The sequence below is a fragment of the Ictalurus furcatus genome, chromosome 5 (genome assembly GCF_023375685.1).
Source record: "Ictalurus furcatus strain D&B chromosome 5, Billie_1.0, whole genome shotgun sequence".
Lineage (NCBI taxonomy): Eukaryota > Metazoa > Chordata > Actinopteri > Siluriformes > Ictaluridae > Ictalurus > Ictalurus furcatus.
The window spans coordinates 5,627,855-5,647,852 of record NC_071259.1 but is presented as its reverse complement, the minus strand read 5'-3'; the positions used below and the strand labels follow the sequence as shown (position 1 = coordinate 5,647,852).

General features: G+C 40.8%; 1 protein-coding gene across 2 annotated transcripts in view; it reads right to left on the bottom strand.

Annotated features, from left to right (window-relative positions):
• Positions 1 to 4,938: 4,938 nt before the first annotated feature.
• The window catches only part of pdlim2 (PDZ and LIM domain 2 (mystique)), a 64,384-nt gene continuing 49,324 nt past the window's right edge, over positions 4,939 to 19,998 (bottom strand). For both annotated transcript variants that reach the window (XM_053624413.1, XM_053624414.1), the window contains exons 7-10: positions 17,666 to 17,787; positions 9,786 to 9,925; positions 8,272 to 8,383; positions 4,939 to 7,264 (exon numbers count right to left, since the gene is read on the bottom strand). In XM_053624413.1, the coding sequence (XP_053480388.1) occupies positions 7,072 to 7,264; positions 8,272 to 8,383; positions 9,786 to 9,925; positions 17,666 to 17,787 (567 nt within the window). In that variant the 3' untranslated portion in view covers positions 4,939 to 7,071. The remainder of the gene's footprint in view (positions 7,265 to 8,271; positions 8,384 to 9,785; positions 9,926 to 17,665; positions 17,788 to 19,998) is intronic.

Genomic DNA, 19,998 nt, shown 5'->3' with positions numbered 1-19,998 from the left:
CATTTGATAGTTATGAGCTGATACCATCAAACTGACCCATAAAATAAAAAATTAAAATTAAAATAAAAAAAACACCCCCCAAGTCCACCTTTGACCAAAGGCTTGTTTTATTTAAAACCCACAGCTTTTTAATTTTAAAATAAGATCCCCTTTGATATATACGAGAAGCAGAGGAAGCGGGAAACCTTAGCTCGCATGTGTACACACACACAAAAAAATGGAGGCAGTGTTTTGAAAACGTGCAAAGGTGTGTGCAGGGAAAGCACGAGACGGATGCAGACGTCTGACTGAGGTTGATGTGTGTGTTCTTCGGGCCACGTTCAGACACGCGAGCGTGGCCAGTTCATACAATGGAGCAGTTGTATTCTAGCTAATATAGCAGCAGGGCCGCTTGTTGTTGCTGCAGTGTGTCGTGGCTACGTCCCAAACCACATAGTAGCGCACTAAAGAGTGTAATGTAAGCACACCATAAGCCTGCCATGCAAAAATCCAAGTGCCAGCGGCAGGATAGTAGGATGCACTTCGGGATGTAGGAAAAGGTAGCACGGAACTTAGTCCAGAGGTTGTTTTTTTTAGGACACACCCACCCACACCACACATCCATCCATCCATCCATCCCAGCAATCCCGCAAATCTTCTTCATCTGGTGCACAGTTTCCTTTTAAAAATGTCACGTCCTGAAACTGCACATTACTTCAAATTGTACTTAATGGCATCCAGACAAACTTTTATGTCGTTCCAACATTCTCTCCCTCTCTTTCGTATCGCTGCCCAGGCAATCTCTCCCTCCGTTCCACATCTGGAGCCCATTCCAGGTGGACTAGAGAAAGGGAACATTGAGGCGAAGGAGGCAGGAAGAAAAGAGAAGAGGAAAAATAATCCAGTGGACAAGAATGCAACAACAGGCCGTATAGGTGTGAAAGTGCAGCCATGTTGCTTTTGGAAAACCGCCTACAGGAATCATTCTGTTGCTGATCAAACGTGAAGGCAACACCATCGACACTTCAGTTCAGTCCATCAGCCTGATTTGTTTTTGGGAAAATTTATACAGTGCTGAAGCGCTAAATCTCATTAGTTATGTAGGTTTTGATCTTTGTATTAATGCTGAGAAGGATGCAGATAACTTGAGAGGCACCAGCGATCATCGTGGTGTTTAACCCCCAATTAAAAATGTGAAGAGTGCTTCCATTTCATTCATCATACAACAGGATGTAGTAAGTGCCAAATGTCAATCTTTTGGCCTGCAGATCAGTGGTGTAACCAGGCACTTAAATCAGCAGGGGGATGAAGAAATATACTAAATTACAAACCAAAAAAATGATCTGGACGATTATATTAATGTGTGTGACGCACTACTTTTAGGTGGAGGTCAGACATTAGAAGGAGCGGCCCTGGCACAAATCTCACCATGTTTATAACACTGCCGTAGAATAGCTTTATGATTCAAATAACATGCTAGTAATAGGGGAAGATGATATTTTATATTTTTATAAATCCAGATGTTTTTCAATAAAGTTCTTCAGTGGTGGTCACCTCAATAGCCCTAAGCTCAGAGTGGAGCTAGCTGGCTAGCGACTTTCAAGCAGAAACAAGGAAAAGACAGGATCCTGATTGGTTATCTGACTGGTGTTTCTCACCATAGCAGCTCCTAGCCAGGAAAATCGGATTAAGTGGACGAAGAGATGCGTTCATTTGACATCCGCGGAGGTTAAATCTGGAGGAATTCTGACTTATAAGTGACCGTTGCCCATTTATGAACATCATTATAGCACCATTACTGCACGAAACAAGTTAATCGACATGCATATGTTAACCACCCGTGAATAAGCATTAGGAACAGGCCAAAAAATATTTCATGGGCTTCAAATCCAAAATCCTTCCAACTACACCTCAGTTGCAGCCATATGCAGTATTGTGTAGTTAAAAGAACAAAAGGTTTAGACTTCTAAACATTCATTTTGCACATCCTTAAAGGGAAAATCCACCCCAAATGACTTGTAGATTAATCCTTATAATTAGCATGCGATCTGAAACCACGTCCAGTGCTCATTTTGTAATGAAATTCTGAGTTGACATTTATTGAGCGTTATGAGTTTCAAAATAATGGTCTATTCAGTTTGGTTAAAGGTTTCCTACATTACCCATAATGTCAACCTGGTAATAGTGATGCTGGTGCAAATTCGTCCATCCATTTTCCACACTGCTTATCCTACACAAGGTCCTATCCCAGGGGACTCGGGGCACAAGTCAGGGGAAACCCTGGACGGGGTGCCAACCCATGGCAGGGCACAATCTCTCACACACACACCAGACAATTTGGAAATGCCAATCAGCCATCAACACATGTCTTTGGACTGGGGAGAAAACCCAGAGGAAATCCCAAAGCACGCAATTTCTGCGCACACAGGGCGTAGGCCAGATTCGAAATCCCAAATCTGGAGGTGTGAGGTAAACGTGCTAACCACTGATCCACCATGCCCACTAGTAGGAATTCATTTTTACCTAAAAAGAGTGACGCAGCAGCACTTTACTCCTCTTTAGTCTGTCCAGCTCTTTCACTGACTCAACTGTACACTCAGATCAAGTCAGTCAAACAGATCAGCTTCCAAAGCTTCAACGTTCATGCTAATACACCCATCAATGTCACCAGAGCAGTCATCTGACAAACTGTTAACCAGCTATGCCGAGTCTCTGCCGTTACTCGGCGCAGCTGCACCAGAAAATTGAACCGGAACACCGAGTTCAACAGTTACACCAACTTCTATACTACATTTTACGTTGGATTTCTCATCAATATGGACTTGAACGTCGCTGAAAAACGGTGAGTGAGAACATTTTTGTTTGTAGGAGCTAACAGCGAAACCTGACCGTTATCGCTTAGGTTTGAGATTGTTGACTTGGGCTAGCACATGTCCCCTTTTGACATCAGCACAACAGACAACCATGAACATCTCGTAGGAATAGCAAAAAATACAGCACGGACAAACAAATTAGCACCGGACTTGCTCAACACATCACAACAATATCAATATCAACCTAGTTAATGTGTTGTATGGACCGTTTGTTTAGATAAAAACATCATGGAGGCTGTCTGAGACCTGCAGAGACAGAAACTCAGAGCCTGCCCAAGAACTGCATCAGGTTCTCCATAACGTTCTTCAGGACACAAAAGACCAGCCTCCTATCCTAAAATCTCTGTTTCTGGGAAAGCTAATCAATCCGTCTGGTTTTGGTGTGACATCACTTCCTCACAGAGAAACCAACAGGCAGCCAACAAATATATAAACAGCTCTTTGTGAAAACTTTGTTTTGTTTTGAATGTAGTCAGAGATGGAGTAGGAATGTTTGAGCAGTGACTTCATGAAAGAACACTGCCACCTAGTGGTTTGGGCATGTGGTTGAAGGGCATGGGTTTTGCTTGAACCTTTTTTTTTTATTTGAACATTGTAGTGTTGGTGCAACCCATTGGACACTGAACATGTCCTGAGTGACTATGTTTTTTAAAAAAAGAAAAGAAGTGTAAAGTCTACTATTAGTCAGGCGAAAATATTTGACCCCTGCAGGAGTGCGAGAGGTCACCAGCACCACTAGGCTCATTTGTGCCGTGTAGAGGCCTGAGGCTGCAGGAGTCACACATTCCCATTGGGGAGATTTGTTCCTTCCCATCAGGGAGTAAGAACCATCTGATTACACACCCATTAGGCCACTCAGTGGAGCGCACTTCCTGCTGTTAGATGGAGTCTGAGCACCACGCCTCAATGGGATTTCTGGGAAAAGATTGATTGCAGAGATGCCCGTTAGCACATGTGAGACTCGGACACACAGACAAGAGGGCAGTGTTAAGCAAGCTCGAGATAGCCAATAGGGTTTAGGGCTGAAGGAAGGGAAAGTCAAGGTCGTTCATCTCTGACAACACAGTTTAAGCTGTTAGCGTATAACGTTTTATAGACGATAAACATAAAACACTGAACTTACTAAATTGAAGGGTGGTTCCATAGTTGGGGTGCTATTTGTACCTTTCATATTCATTACAAATACCCAAGTATGTTTCAGATAAATAACTGAAAACATTAGTGAGGTTTGTTTTTTGTTTGTTTGTTTGTTTTGCCAGTCTCAGTGCCCTAGACCTACACTTTACCTTGAAATATAGTCATTAACATACATTAAAAATCGTATCCATTAGGTTCCCACGACATTCACTGAACTTTGTTAGCTATACTGTACGCATTCATTCCTATGAAACATTTGGAAAATCCCATACAAAGTAGTCATGTTCAACAGGAAGGTGAATCATTTGAAATGTTCTGAAGATCATGGGAAGAAGAAAGGTTTTCACATCCTCAACGTACTGATGCCGTGATCAGGTCACTAAACTGAAAGGATTCATTTAACACACTACTTTTAAGCAAATGAATAGAATACCTTTAACGTCTTCATGGCATTAGTATGAACGCTGGGGAAAAAAAGAAAAGTTGACTTAATTCAAAGTTAAAAATTGAGAGTTAGGGTTAACCCTAACCCTGCGTTAAGTGAAGTTGAGAAAACTCAAAAAAGCTGTGCAGCAAGTTGCCTTGATATTTTAAGTTGTTAAATTATGTTTTTATTTAAACAATGAATGCTACTTAACCACATTTTGTCCATTTGCTAATTTTAGGTTAAAAAACAACAACAAAACAACTCAGCTCTATTAATCATTAAAGAGCAAAATGCAGCCAGTATCAACAAGGAAGCTTGATAAAATGCGATACTGTTGCCTGAGATGGGTTAACACATAATACATAAATTTCCTATATTTAAATGTTGGAAAATATAGACATATATTTTTAATGAAGTTTAATTTAAGTTACAATGGCTAAATGGCACCCCGAATCTGGTATCCAAACTGTAAAGGAATTTGCAGGACTAATCTTTAGGGGGAATAAAAGAAGGACTCACTACTTGTGAACCACAAAAGCATTAGTTTTATAGTCATCTAGTTTTTAAAAAGTCCTTCTCTCATAACTTTCTTTATAGAAAATGAGAATGCAGGCTAAAAACAAGGATACATTCAGACAGAGGCAGGAATATATATACACACATATAGATAAAACATTTTTTTTTAAGTCTACCTCTTCCCCATTACAACGCCTCTGTGGCCCTCTAGTGAACAAATGAGGATTAAAAGCACTGGATTCAGCTTTCATACACTCTCCGAGTAACAATGAATTACACCTAGATTTCACAAGCTACAGAAGCAATGCCATGTGACTTGGCAAGTAAGCAAGACTTATTATTATTATTATTATTATTATTATTATTAATAATAATAAAGATTAACTTGCCAAAGAAAAAAAAAGTGATAAAACAATCCAAGCAATTTAACTTTCAGTTTCGACCTCAGTGCAAAGAATATCTTTTGTGTGTAGTACATCATAAACACAAGATTGTTCAACCTTATTCATTCTTGGTATTTGGCAGAAGCTCTTATCCAGAGCGACTTACATTTATCTCATTTATACAACTGAGCAGTTGAGGGTTAAGGGCCTTGATCAAGGGCCCAACAGTTAAACTAATTCTACTGGCAAACCATTTTGGAATAAAACAAACCGTATGGAAAAATTCAACGTTATGCCTCGAAATTGTGCAAGTAACCACACTAGTGACATCATGTGTATAATATGCGATGAATAAAACCAGGCTGTAGTGGCCTCCATGGATGCTGCACGCTGTCCCAGGAATCTGCAGAGATCTGCATTAACAAGCGAACCATCTCATGAGTTCAGCTGAAATAATAAAACAGTTGCATTTCTGTTTCCCAACTTCAAATTTCACGTTTCTCCTGAAAAAAATACTAGACACTTATATAGCGTACAGTTGTCTCATTTGTAGGAACGTACAGTTCAATCACTGTTAATGTGACCATCGCTGGATTAAAAGCTACGAAACCAAACCGAGCCAGCAAATCCAAGGCTAACGAGCGCACTCAATAAGCATCCGATCACTTGATCATTTACATCAGTAAGTTTTATATTTGAAAAAGAAAACAGGTGAGGAAAGCACAGCCAACATTACAATTCACACCATCGTTTTTATCAGAAGTCATCCATCAAAGTCACCAGTGGTGGAGTTCTGCGTGTATGGAAATGTGTCACTTGTGTGAAGGCCAGTATTTAAAAAAAAAAACTAGCTTTATATAGTTCATTCATTCTCTCACTTCGGTCATATCATCAAAGTAATGTGTACTCCGTGTCAAGTCTGACATGCATGGAAACATACACATACAACCCTGTCCACCATCATTCCCTATATATTTAACCATTGAAAGAGAAAACACGGATATTTACACAAATATGTTATTACTCGTATTGCTTTGATATACATTTCCCTTGTAGAAAGGAAAAAAAAAAAAAAGTAAATGAAAAGATGAAAAAGTGATACATCAGGGCTGCCCAAAACATTTTAAAAATAAGTCAAGTCAACGGGCTGGAATGTGATCCATGCATACAACTGCTGCCGGTTTCTGTTGATCGTTTTGGGCCACTGTTCGAGCAGCCCTGAGTTAAATGGATGTGCTTATACAAGAACATGTGTTTGTATGCGTGTTTCTGTATATATGAACGGGCAAAATACTTTCAACTGATAAATCGCTCAAAAACGTAGGCTACATTAAACTTACGCACACAAACACACAATGGAAACCAGTCCCGTGTGCAGTATACATTTTTTTTTTTTTTGGGTGATGAATATTATCGCATGAAGCAGATCCCGAGTTCGTACATTTCCGTGAAACCCAACCGAACATAGAAAGACGTTTACATGAATCCGTGGTAATGAGATAATGTATACGGAAACAAAAAGCCTAATACGAGGTGAAGAACTGGCAGGCATGGTTTAAAGTGTAGGATACTTGCTGTACTGGTTTATACACCCCCTCATCCCCTCCCAGAGTCAACAGCTAGCACGCTTCACATACAGCTGAAGAGGTAGAGGGTGGGGTCTTCCTCTAAAGCAAAAATCAAGCTGTGTGTTCTAAGCAGGTTTCTCAGAGTTCGCTGTGCTCTCTGTGCTGTAATGAGTGAGGGAGCGGAGGACTCAGTGCTGAGGGGAGACGTGGTAGCGGTAGCCCGCACCGGGCCCCTGATAGCGTTCACGTGCATGCTTCTCGCAGAACAGCTCGTTTTCCACCCAGAAGTGGCCGCGCATCTTCAGGTTGAGGCCGCAGTCTGTGCACGTGTAGCACTCGGGGTGGCGGAAACGCTCGTCCATGATCCTCACCGCCTGGGTGCTGGAACACAACCGAATTACACGTCACACGTCACGTTTGTGTTTTTGATACATCAGCTTTAAGCATTAGCTTCGAGTTACCATATTTTTGTCATTTTTTCCCCCCTTTACAGTAACTTTTTGCTACAGATTTTAACGATTTGTTAATAGATTTTCGGATACTCAGATTCTCTTACGTAAGGAACAAAACAGGACACGATGTGCACGCTGCTCTAGGAAAATAACCGACAATACGGTGGTGTGGTGCAGCTTAACCCAAAGCATGGTTAGAGTTCCAACCAAAGTGTTTTATTCCTTTTATACCACAGTACATTTTATTGCTGAAAGAGGAAAACATTCATGTATTTTTATCCAAATGTAACTGCCATTGTATGCAGTCATTTAACTACATGAAAGTAAAATATAAATGAACATATATTTTGTTCATGGGGTGCCAATAATTAATTTTTTTAAAAAATGTTTTGATTACACACAATCAAGTTCAATGCGTGTATTACTTTTCAGATCATTTATTATTATTTTAGAATAAAGTTACTTTAAGTAAAGGGGAGATTTGAGTTTAAGCTTAATCAACCACAACGACTTTTCCTATTCCTTTCTCAAGAAGCTATTTATATTTGAAGCTAACCCGGTACTACTGCATGCACACCCTCACACCCATAGGCGTGCTTCTTCTTCTTTTGTTTTTTAACAGTATAACAAAACGCCTTCACGTGCAAAACCCATGTTAGTCAGTATGAGATTGCCGCAGTGATCCCGTGTGGATTCTCACAGGTGTATAAAACCATAAAGACAAATGAATTAAGAGGACAGCACTACCCCCAGGCTTAACCATCAGTATGTGCTCTATTACCCACTTATTAATCTCTAATTAGGCAATAAAATTCTCACACGACAGCAACAAGCCAGGACACAACGTGCGTTTTGGTGTCCTTTGTGCCGCGTGTCATGACTCGTGTTGCTGTGTACGTTTACAGGATGCAAACGGTAAACTCTAATGACTCTTACACGATGTTGTTGCCACATTTTTCACAGATGTGGTATTTCTGCACTCCAGCAACAGGCGACACAGGCTTCGGTGGGTTCGGTGACAGCTTCCCTGGAAACCTGAGAGCAGCCTCTGTTTAAAAATAATAAATAAATAAATAAAATTCAACTAAAGCCTAAAAACTTATCACACTTCTTTATCATCATGTCGAAACAGGTGAACTGACTGAACTTGCTTTTATACCGGTACACTTTGCGAGCTGATTAGAGATGCTAATGATTAATCAGAAAGGTCGATTGTTCAGAATTCGGTCGACTACGTTATCAAATTCAGTCTTTCGGTCAGATAATTTAAACATCAAGTTCATCTTCATCAGATTCAATTCTACACAAGTGGGTGCAATGTAATTGTTGAGCAAACAGTGCAGCGAGAACCTCGGTGCCAATGACGAGCAACAGGGGCATGATTTCATGAACTTCGATCTTTGTCCAAAAAAAACAACAACAAAAAGAACAAGAAAAAACAAACGCATGTAATATCTTAACTGGGAATCAGTGGTCCACTTAAATGCTTTTGTAGCATCTGTAACAAACTGAGTATTGTATTCACTGATGCACGAACACACCTGATTAAAAACAAACGAAAAAAATACTATGAAAGCCCTTATTCATCATCTTATGCCATGTATGACAGCTGAATGACTAAAATGTTAAAATATGTCTATTTTCTGTCAAACAGTTTCATGATTTTTTTTCCCCACAACAAAATCAGGACAATCTGTTTGGATCCAGCACTAAAACTCTGGAACGCTCGAGGGCCTTGAGGCAGAATCGTTTTGTCACCATAATAAGTTTGATTTAAAATAAAGACGTGAAACGAAATATTTCAACTGTGAATCAGTGTTCTGAGGAGAAAGCAACCGAGGATAAATAGGACGCATTTCTAAAACAAAAGTTTCTTTGAGCAGATACACACAGAGAATAAACGGCTCTGAGTAATAAAATACGCGTCGGTGGCCTATCTCCCAGGGATAAATTATTTTCTAGGGTGGTTTTGGAGTGTAGACGCTTGAGGATTTGAATTTGGATGGTTAAATATGTTCAAGGGCATTACGATGTCTGATCATGTAATGGATCGTCTCTTAAACTGGTGAATCAGGTCCTAAATGGGGGGATAATTTCAAATGCAAATATTCCCAAGTGTCTACTTTTTCTCCTCTCGGGTGATCACCGAGACGTCTGACGTGCCAAATAGAGGTTTCTGCATGACAAAAGCTTTATTGCTGCACAGTCATGAGGTGAGTGTAAGCAATGGCCACACACATACAGGTCAAATATTAGTCTTGACTTCACAGATAAGAGACATACGTTAACACTGTGATAATTTATACTTGTTTAATGATTCGTTTGGACAAAAAGGTTGCAGTGACTTAGAGCTTTGTGTCCTAATTTTTTACATGTTGGACTAATTTGAAGGTTTCTGTATATTAAGGAAGTTAGGAATTGCAGTGTGCGTGAGTACGGGTGCGTTTTACCTTTCTCATCAGCCTCCAACACCTCTTGCAGCATTTTGAAGGTGTTGGACTGGCGAGGAGCTGCACGGGACTCCTTGTTCTCCTGAATCATCTTGTACACCTCCGATTCACGATCGAACCGCTGCATCGCAAAGTCCGAGCTAACAGACAGGGACACGGGCACAGATGGAGACGGACAGACAAGGGACAAAAAGGTACATAAAAACATTAGGACCCTAACCCAGACAGCTCAGTATCAGTACCAGCAGTGTAGGCTTACAGCTGAAAGTCATTCATGATGGACATTTATACTGTTAAGTTTAAACAGCACCGCCGCTACATTTAAGCCAAAAGGAAACGAGTGCTGTGGGAGAACAGGATCTTAAACAGTGATCTCATAACCCCACATCAACATCAACTCCGGCGCATGGAAAAGCCCGCACGCCTGCAACGTTTCTGCTGCATGTACAGTACAGACTGCAGATCAACAGGGTACGGACTGATAAGAGCTCTATCTACACCTTATAGACAGACTGAAAATAAAAACAATAAAACAAACACAACTAAAAATACATTATGAAAACAAAAGCCTGTGAAGGTCCTGGGAAAATCAACCAAAGATTTATTTGGGTTTTTTTTTTTTTTTTTTTTTTTTTTTACACCTTTTCTATTCATTAAAAACTGAATCTCACCAATAAACCTGGCTAATCATGTGGTCAGTTTGATGAATTGATGAAGCGATCAGAAGACAAAAATGCTAGAAAAACACTCCAGTCTAGAACTTTGTATACAATCAAACAAAAAACAAATAAATAAAAACACATTGTGATTGAAATGATTTAAAGATGGGTCTACATTGCTAATGGTAACAAAACACTGAGTGGGGGGAATAAAAAATAAAAAGATTTATCTAAAATGTTCTCCTCACCTGATTTTGCGGTTGCCGTGGTGTCAGTGTGTCTCAAATGTGGGATCAGCTGAAACATGTGCCCTTTCCTCCAGATTTTCTACACTTGTTTTTATAAACTATAAACCATAAAGACAGACGATAACGATAACTATGAAATAAGGGTCAAAGGTTGCTGTGGCTACACGTGAATATCGCAATGTTTACTCATCCTGCTCTGGTATAATCCCAGTTGTCGAGTTTCACGTATGAAGACCAAAGTCTGTATCAACTTTTTATTATTATTATTATTATTATTTTTTTTTTTTAAGTATGCACTGATTCAAGGAACAACCAATCATCTTCAAGCATTAGACCGTACACTCCGGATCACGCGGACATTCTTCATCTGTTCGGTCATCGCAAAGATAAGAAAAGAGTGACATGAGACAAGCCATTAATGTTGTAATAGAGCCATTAGTAAAAGAAGACGAAGAAAGGAGGAAAAAAAATATGTTCATTCAGTGTTCTCAGAAAAGAGAAAAGCACACAGGTTCTGTAATCACTGCTTGGCCCCTTTCCTTTGAAAACATGCATTTGTTAAAATCCATTTCCTCCAATGTTTGGAACAAGAGCCCTTTGAGAAATGCCTGAGAACAGCCTTCTAACTCCAGCACTAATTTGATGCTAACCAGAATCAAGTGAGGTTAGAGAGAGATACTGCATTGTTCTGCCCTCACGGTCATGCACGTTATGTTTGTATTAATATTACAATGAAAAAAAAACAAACGACAAAAGAAAAGAAAAAAGAGAGAGATACCACTTGTTGAACAAAACCGTCTGTACTGGACGACCTTCATTCCTCGTTTCCTGAAACTCTGCTGTGTGCATAATGTTTGAGTTTCATGTCGTCACCTGCAGTGCATGTGCAGCTTGGAATGAATCTTGTATAAGCGCAGCTACGTTTCCGCATATTAATGAATTAAAAAGGAAAATAAACATCTGCTAAACAAGTGATCGTGTTTGTCCGTCTTATGGGTTGAACTTTTCAATAAATGGTGAAAAGGAAAAGGAATTATTTTTGAGGATGACTTTTCCAGAACGTCTCTTACGCTGTCTGTATTTATCGTGTTGTTAAAAATCTAGCTAGCATGGAAGTGTGCAGCACTGCTTAGCCAAAAATGAAATAGCTCCTTCAGTTCCAGTGGGTTTTCAGTTCTGTAAACATGGTAAATGGTCTGCACTTATAGCACTTTTTTTTTTTTTTTTTTTTTTTAAACCATAGCGGTTTCAAACGCTTTACACTGTGTCTCATTCACCCATTGACACACACACCAATGGTAGCAGAGTTGCCATGCAAGGCGCTAACTTGCCATCGGGAGCAACTTGGGGTTCAGTGTCTTGCCCAAGGACACTTCGGTACGTGGAGTCACGTGGGCCGGGAATCGAACCGCCAACCCTACGATTAGTGGACAACCCGCTCTACCATCTAAACATCCCCTGTGCAGAGAAACAGAGGCGGCTGCAGTACGATTTGGGTCTGGATTTCGAGTCCGGAGGGACGGGGATGCAGCTGGAGACAAAAGAGACGAGAACTACAAGACTAAGAAATTCGATTGGATAGAAAATTAAGAGGTAGAAGATGGATTTTGATTGGTATTTGGACCGATTGGTAACTGTCCAATCGTACACCTTGACACTAACAACCCGAGTGTGGGTCTTAGCAGGGATTTAAGCTGTAAGCCTGATACACATGGAAAAGCCTGTATGCCTGCAAGGATTCTGCTGCACGTACAGTACAGACTGCAGATCAACAGGGTGAGGACTGACCAGAGCTACACCTTATAGACAGACTGGTATTCATAAAACAGCGGTGTTCACAAGTGGTATGTTCTCTCAATCTTTCCAACCTGAACCAGAAACCTGATGGCACACTGATTCTTTCCCACTGTGGCTCCTCCATTACTCATGATCTGGACTTCGAACCGCAGAAAACACCAAGACGTGATATTTCTCCTCCACGTGACTACGCTCTCTCCGTTCATCTGTCACTCCATTAACTCTCCTTTCACGCTTCTGTGCTTAACAGCAGGTTTTAGGTGATGCAAATGGAAGTGAGGCAGAGTGCGTGTAGTTTGAAAGCAGGAAAGTGAAAGGGGGCGTATGAGCGCTGATTAGAGGCGGTTGCAATTGCTGGTGAGTTTATGCAGCACGTTTACGAGTGCTTTCTTCAGCGCTGTACGGCTGAAATAAAACTGCAGGTTATGGTTGGTGTAAATTCCAAAACACATGCAGGGGACTAATTAGAACGATATAATGAGTATGCTACCGCCTCTCCACAAAGAACAAACAGCCTGTGGCTAACACACACACACACTGTGTAAACTCGTTCAACCTGATCTTAAGCACGCGACTGGTTTCAGTTCGACAGTATTTAACTAAACACATACGGACACAACCTCATTTTTTTTCATGGTATTGGCTGACCTACGGGGGGCGGGGGTGGAGGAGAGGAGGAAACCACCACCAAACTTTTATAAAGCTTTATACCACAGTGCTGTTGAATTCTGGATTCTGATTGGTCAGAAGGTATTGATAAATTTTCTATAACTCTGACAGTAGTGCCAGTCAGTAAAAAAAAAAAAAAACAAACAAACAAAAAAAAAAAACACCTGGTGTATAAAAGCCTTACTGGCACTTTCGACCAAATATCCCAGTCAGTCAGGATCCTCTTGACTCCACTGAAACCATTCTGCATTACCTAAATACTTCAGTAAAGCTTTCGCCTGGTTTAAAACACACCAAGGCAATCGCTCTTCTCAGAAATGCACAGATTCAACTGAGAATGTAAAGCACTAATGCTTTTAGCAGGTGATCCTTTAGAAATCATCATGAGCACTATTGTTGCCACTCTCCAGGGGAATGTAAAAGCAGTGAATGTTATGGTGAGGACCAGTATAAACTCGCTAATATTGAAATCCTCATGAATGTGTGTGTGTGTGTGTGTATGTGTAATATATATATATATATATATATATATATATATATATATATATATATATATATATATATATATATATATGTGTATATGTATGTGTCTCTGTGTGTGTAATATCTGCTACTATGACTCCAGAGACAGACGTTGATTGTGTGAGTGGGTGTGGTCATCATCCCTTGAAACCTGCAGAACAATTAGCCAATACTTTGCATATTTTTGTCTGTGTGTATGCGTCCTCTGGAAGATCTAGCTGATGAAAACATGGAATGAGAAACCATCCTGAGACACGTACAGAGTGAGATCAGAATGTTAGAATGAGAGACCAGAAGCAGGAGGGGGTGATGACAGACAAGAGAATGCACAGAAGAGAAGACTGACAACATGATGACTACTTCACTCACGTGTGTGTGTGTCACGTCCACCACACAAGAGCGCATCAACATAAACCTGAGATGTGAACTGCAGCTGGAACTACTGTACGAACTGCTGCTGGAGACAATTAAACACCTTCTGACCAATCAGATTTGAGAATTCATCAGCACTGTGGCATAATGTATAGAACCGTGTAGAGAAAGAGTCACAAGATACAGACATTGGAGAGATATGAACGCTAGAGAGAGAATAAGAAGATTAGCGATTACAGAGAAACATAAATAGATAGAAGGTTATATATAGATTAGATAAAGATGAGCTAAAAAAAAAAAAATAAAAAAAAAAAAAGAGACTGAGAGAAGAGAGCAATTTAAGCAACATTAGTGTAGATGGATAGTTAATGAGATGGATATAGAAAATACAGAGATATCTACAGACAGTGATATCGGTCATATAAATAAATAGAGATACATCTGTAAAAAGATAGGTGTGTATAGATAGATAGATAGATAGATAGATAGATGGAGAGAAATAGTGGAGATAGTTACAGATATAGATCTAGACAGATATATGGGTAGATAAATGAGATGGAACGAGAAATTAGAAAGATAAATAAATGGATAGGCAGGAGGATGAGATGGGCTATAAATCTCTAGATCCAGATTGGACACAGCCATGTTCTGTGAAAAATGCCCCAAATTGAATCCAGATCCGCAGACTCCAATGTTTCCCCCCTTTTTTCGTCTGCGAGACCTCCTGAGCTATCCTTTCCTCTCCTCTCGCTCCTCCGCTCGCTTTCTGCCCTGAGGTGGTAAGGTACAGCACTGAAATGCCCAAGAACATGCACACTCGCATCAATACCAGAAGTAATGGCAAGAACGGCCCAGTGAGACAGAAAAAACAAAGCATCCAATACGACTGATCAGGAGCTCATGCAGTGTAAGCCATTGTTCTGATCAAGTCTGGAGGATTTCTACCGTCCTGCATCCGCTTCAGTCTGCACGGTGCGTGAAAACACACACCTAGCTAAACAGGCTTCAAACCAAACCCAGCCAAAACAGATGACCGCATCAAAGCATGAAAAGAGCCGAGAGACGAGGAGCCAAAAGAAGTGCTAGGACTAACTCTGGACACTTCAGGAATATTGTGTCTTTAAACCTGTGCTGAATGAAGTTACACACTTACCTCAAAGACACCGAGCAAATCCTTTACAGCTAGCACCGAACAGCCTTCAGTGGCAACCTCACACACATACACACACCTAAAACTAACCAAGAGTGCACACACAAATGTAAGCTTAAGCTCATTTACACACAAACACAACACACACCCCTTTGCTGAGCTAAACGGAGAGTTTCAGTCTAAAAAGGTGTGTCTCTTGCGTAGGCTCACTGTATAAAAGAGGAGGACTCTATATGCTGGGCATGGAGGGGGTGGAGTTGGAGGAGTGTGTGCCACAGGAAAGTGTGTGTGTGTGTATGTATGTACACATGTATGCATGTGTGTGTGTAAAAAGAGGACCAGTTAGGGGGAAGAATTAAATAGTTCCTTTTAGTTGCACAGAGAGAATGAGTCAAAGAAAAAGTGTGAAATTACAGAGAGAGAGAGAGAGACACACAGACAGAGAGACAGAGAAAGACAGCACAAACAGCTACAGTCTCCTCTGAAAGTATTGGAATGGCAAGGCCAATTTTTTATTTTTTTGCTATAGACTAAAGATGTTTAGGTTTGGGATCGAAAGAGGAACACGAGATGATGGACCAGATGTTTTAATTTCCTGATATTTAGATCTAGATTTGTTAAACAACTTCGAACATGGCAACCCACATATTTCCCCTGTGATTAGAAATATTTGAACATGTGACCAACAGGTGTTTCTTGTTGCCCAGGTTTGAGCCCCGGGTTTCGCCTGTGAAGACTGCATTTATTACTAAGTAGGATAAATCAACATGAAGATCAGCGAGCTGTCTGTGGGAGAATAGGAAGCCATTCTGTGGCTGAGAAAAGAGGCGAAATCTATCAGAGGCATTGCACAAGCATTGGACATAACCACTACAACAATGTGACATGTCCTGATAAAGAAAACACCACTGGTGTACTGACAACCAGACATCGAACAGGTCGGCCAAACAAAACAGCAGCAGTTGATAAACATTGTGAGAGCTGTGTAGAAAAACCCAAAAAGTCAGTGACATCACCAACAACCTCCACAGGGCAGGGGTGAAGGTATCACAATCCACCATTCAGAGAAGACTTCAAGAGCAGAAGTACAGAGGCCATACCACAAGATGCACACCACTCATCAGCAGTAAGAATCAGAAAGCCAGATTGGAAATCGCAAAGAAATACAGAGATGAGCCACAAAAAACTTCTGGAACCAAGAGTAACCTCTACCAAAGTGATGGAAAGGCCAAAGTGTGGAGAACTAAAGCATCTGCTTATGATCCAAATCATACAAGCTCATCTGGTCAAGCATGGTGGAGGTAGTGTCATGGCTTGGGCTTGATGGCTGCTTCTCACTTCAGGCTCACTAATCTTTATTGATGTAACTCATGATGGTAGCAGCAGAATGAATTCAGAAGTTTACAGGAACGTTTTGTCTGCCACTTTACAGAAAAGTGCATCCTATCTTATTGGGACGAACTTCATCATGCAGCAAGACAATGAACCAAAACACACTGCCAACTCAACAAACGAATATCTGGGGGGGGGGTGGAAGGTTTTAGACTGGCCAGGTCAAATCACTGCATGATGCAATTATTGCAAGCAAGAGATATGCAATCAAATATTAAGTGTTATTCACTTTAAGACTTTTGCTCACCTAAAAATCGGATGGTCTGCCACCAAAAGGTACAACGTTCTAATTTGTTCAACACATCTGGATGTAAATATCAGGAAATGGAAGCTGAAATTTTGATCCATCATTCATCTTGTGATGTCAGACCCAAACGTATTTAGTGTATAGCAAAACCAAGAGACTTGGCCCTGCCGTTCCAGTACTTTCAGAGGGGGTTATATGTTCCGACCTGTCTGGGGGTCTGACAGGAGCCAGAGACAGAGGAGCTGAAACAACAAGATTGTGTGTGCGTGTGCGTGCATAAGCGAATTAACAGTCACGGGCCAAAATCACGCATGAAGCCACAGCACTGAACCAAAACACGTGCTATGATTTATGGAAACATTCTGAAATCAAGTGAGAATTGAAAAACGACATACACCCTAGGGTCTAAAACAGGAAATCTGTGTGGAACGTGGTAACAGCAGGTCAGAATGAAAGGAATTATTTATTTGAAGTTCTAGGAACGTTCTTCATTTCTTATCTGGAATAGGACTGGAAACTATTTGGGTGAAAGTACATACCAAACATCACTCATACAAGGATACATACATCACTCATACATGACAGGATAGGGGAGACAGGAAGCAGACAGTTTTGCTATTGTGGGGACATTTGGTTGGTCGACACTAGGAAAACTACTTTTTCTTTCTTTTTCTTTTTTTAAAAAAAAAAAACAGCAGTTTTTATGAAAAATGAAACAAATAAACAAGCCCTAAAGGGTTCCTTTATTTATTTCCTTTATGCATTAGCAAGTCAGTCAATGGAGGGGCCTCGCAAGGATAGAATGACTAAATGTCTGCGTGTACCTGTTGCGGCGGGGGGAGACGGGTATCTCTCGCTCCATCGGACTGTGTGGCGAGTAGCGTTCAGGAGGCGTCGGAGTTCGACTGGACGCAGAGTTGCTGCGGAAGTCCACCGTGGAAAACTCCTGAAACCCCACAGAAACACAGCGTGGTTACAATCTGAACTGGCTAAAAAACAACTGAAGACATTCCTTAACACTCCGTCATTTCAGCGGTCCTATGTATTCTAGACAGAGTTTATAATGAGCTCCGAATACACTTTTAACCTAGTTATTCACGTCTCGCTCTACTTGGTACGATCGGCTCGGGGGCTCGGAGAAACCTAGACCCGTCTGGGGAGGCTGAGGAGCAGTTTGGGAAACGCTGGTTTAACTTTCCATCCAGCCGCCATCATGTGCCATAACGTTTAATCAGTTTTCGGTTTCAGCAAACAAGCTGGAGCGAATGATGAAGATCAAAAGGAATGTGAAACAGTGACCTAATGTAGCATACTGACATCAGTCTATATTAACATTAATAATACAGAACCGCTGAGTGTGTGTGTGTGTGTGTGTTTATATCTTGGTCCCAACAATTATAGAAAGCTAACAGATTTGACATTTTGCTTGTCCCTACTAAAAAACTTTTTTTTTTTTTCCACTAACTCCATAGACAGACACTTGATTAGAGATGCCAGAGCACATAATAGGGATTGAACAAGAGTTTGTGTGTGTGTGTGGGTGTGTGGTTTCGGGGGGGGGTTAGTCGTCTGGCTGTTAAGCCAAAATGATCTTTTGTTTCCTGAGGTTAAGTTTAGTCTCAGACAGCTCATTATTAACTACAGTAATACACACAAGTCAGTGGAAACAATGTGTAACACTTAGAGCAAAATGAGTGTGTGTGTGTGTGCGCTTCGTTAAAGCAGATTCCTTTACGTCAGGCAGACATATGCTGAGGTGAGCTTTCACGACCTTTCTCTGTCACATAACAGAAAAGAAAGGTTCATATAAAGCGGAGATGAGGTAAAGAGACTGAGAGAATCAGGTGGGAAAAATGAGCACAGTTGTTCTCACACACACATACACACCTGCCCCCTGGGCATTAAACGTTAATCTCTGCTTCAAAAGATGAGTAAATCGGCTTATGATCCTGACTAAAGCTTTAAGCGCGCTCGCTGTCATCGGCTTTGTGGGCCTCAGTGAGAGTGAAAGCTTGTCTGCATTCCTGCCATTTAGCACTGCTATTCGAATCAAGCCTACACTTTAACTATACACACGCACACACACACGCACACACACACACACACACACACACACACAGAGCGTCCATGCTCACACACACACACACACGCACGCACACATGTGTAAGCGCACTTATCGTGCCAGTTGGGCTAGTGTCTGATTGCTATTTATATCAGCGCTGGAAGCGATTGGGATGAGATGACTGAGACGGAGCTCGCTCGCTCCCAGATGTTTGGCGCTGGAGTTCATAATGGCTGGTGCTCACATGTCAGCTCTGGGTTCAGAGTGCAGTTGCAACATCTGCCCATTACAGCTACACACACGCAGACCTGATGGCAGGGCATACGAGCATGATCGGCTGTATGGACACTTCACCAATCGTGTTTGGGCCGAGATGAACTAATTAATGATGGTGGATACACACACACACACACACACACACACACACACACACACACACACACACACACACACACAAAACTGAACAGGAAAGAAACACTGAAAAGTTTTGAGAATGAGAATTGCAAATGACCAAGCTGACCACTAGAGGGCAGTCTCTATAGCAGAACCAGCACTGAGAAATGGAGTACTTAAAGAGTTTTAAGAGTAGTCACTTTCAAAAAATATACTTTAAAAGTTGTACAAAAAAAAATACTATTTTTAGTGGCACGTAAAGTGTTACCAGGTCGTGCTTTACTGGTCTGCCTCTACAGAAAGTGTAAAAAAAAAAAAAAAAAAAAAAAAAAAGAAAGTAACAAATTACAACACAAACAAACCAGCAATGCATTGCTAGCAACAAGTAACGAGCCAAACAAGTGTACTTCTGTTCTTCCAGTGATCCGTCATCTACACAATAGCTAATCATTTTGTTAAAAGTTAAGTATTTATGTATTCAGTGGCAAAAATACATATTCAAATGCCTTATTCTATTTTTAGTTCTCTACATCTCATCTACTGAATTTGTGTTGTTTTTTTTTTGCGGCTAAACGACTGTTGATGTAGAAAAGGGGCTATGAATAAATGTAATTATCATATAGCGTACATAAACGTAAAGCTTTGATTTAAAAATTATCCATATACAGGGTATCCCGAAAGTCCCCATACATACGGGACTAC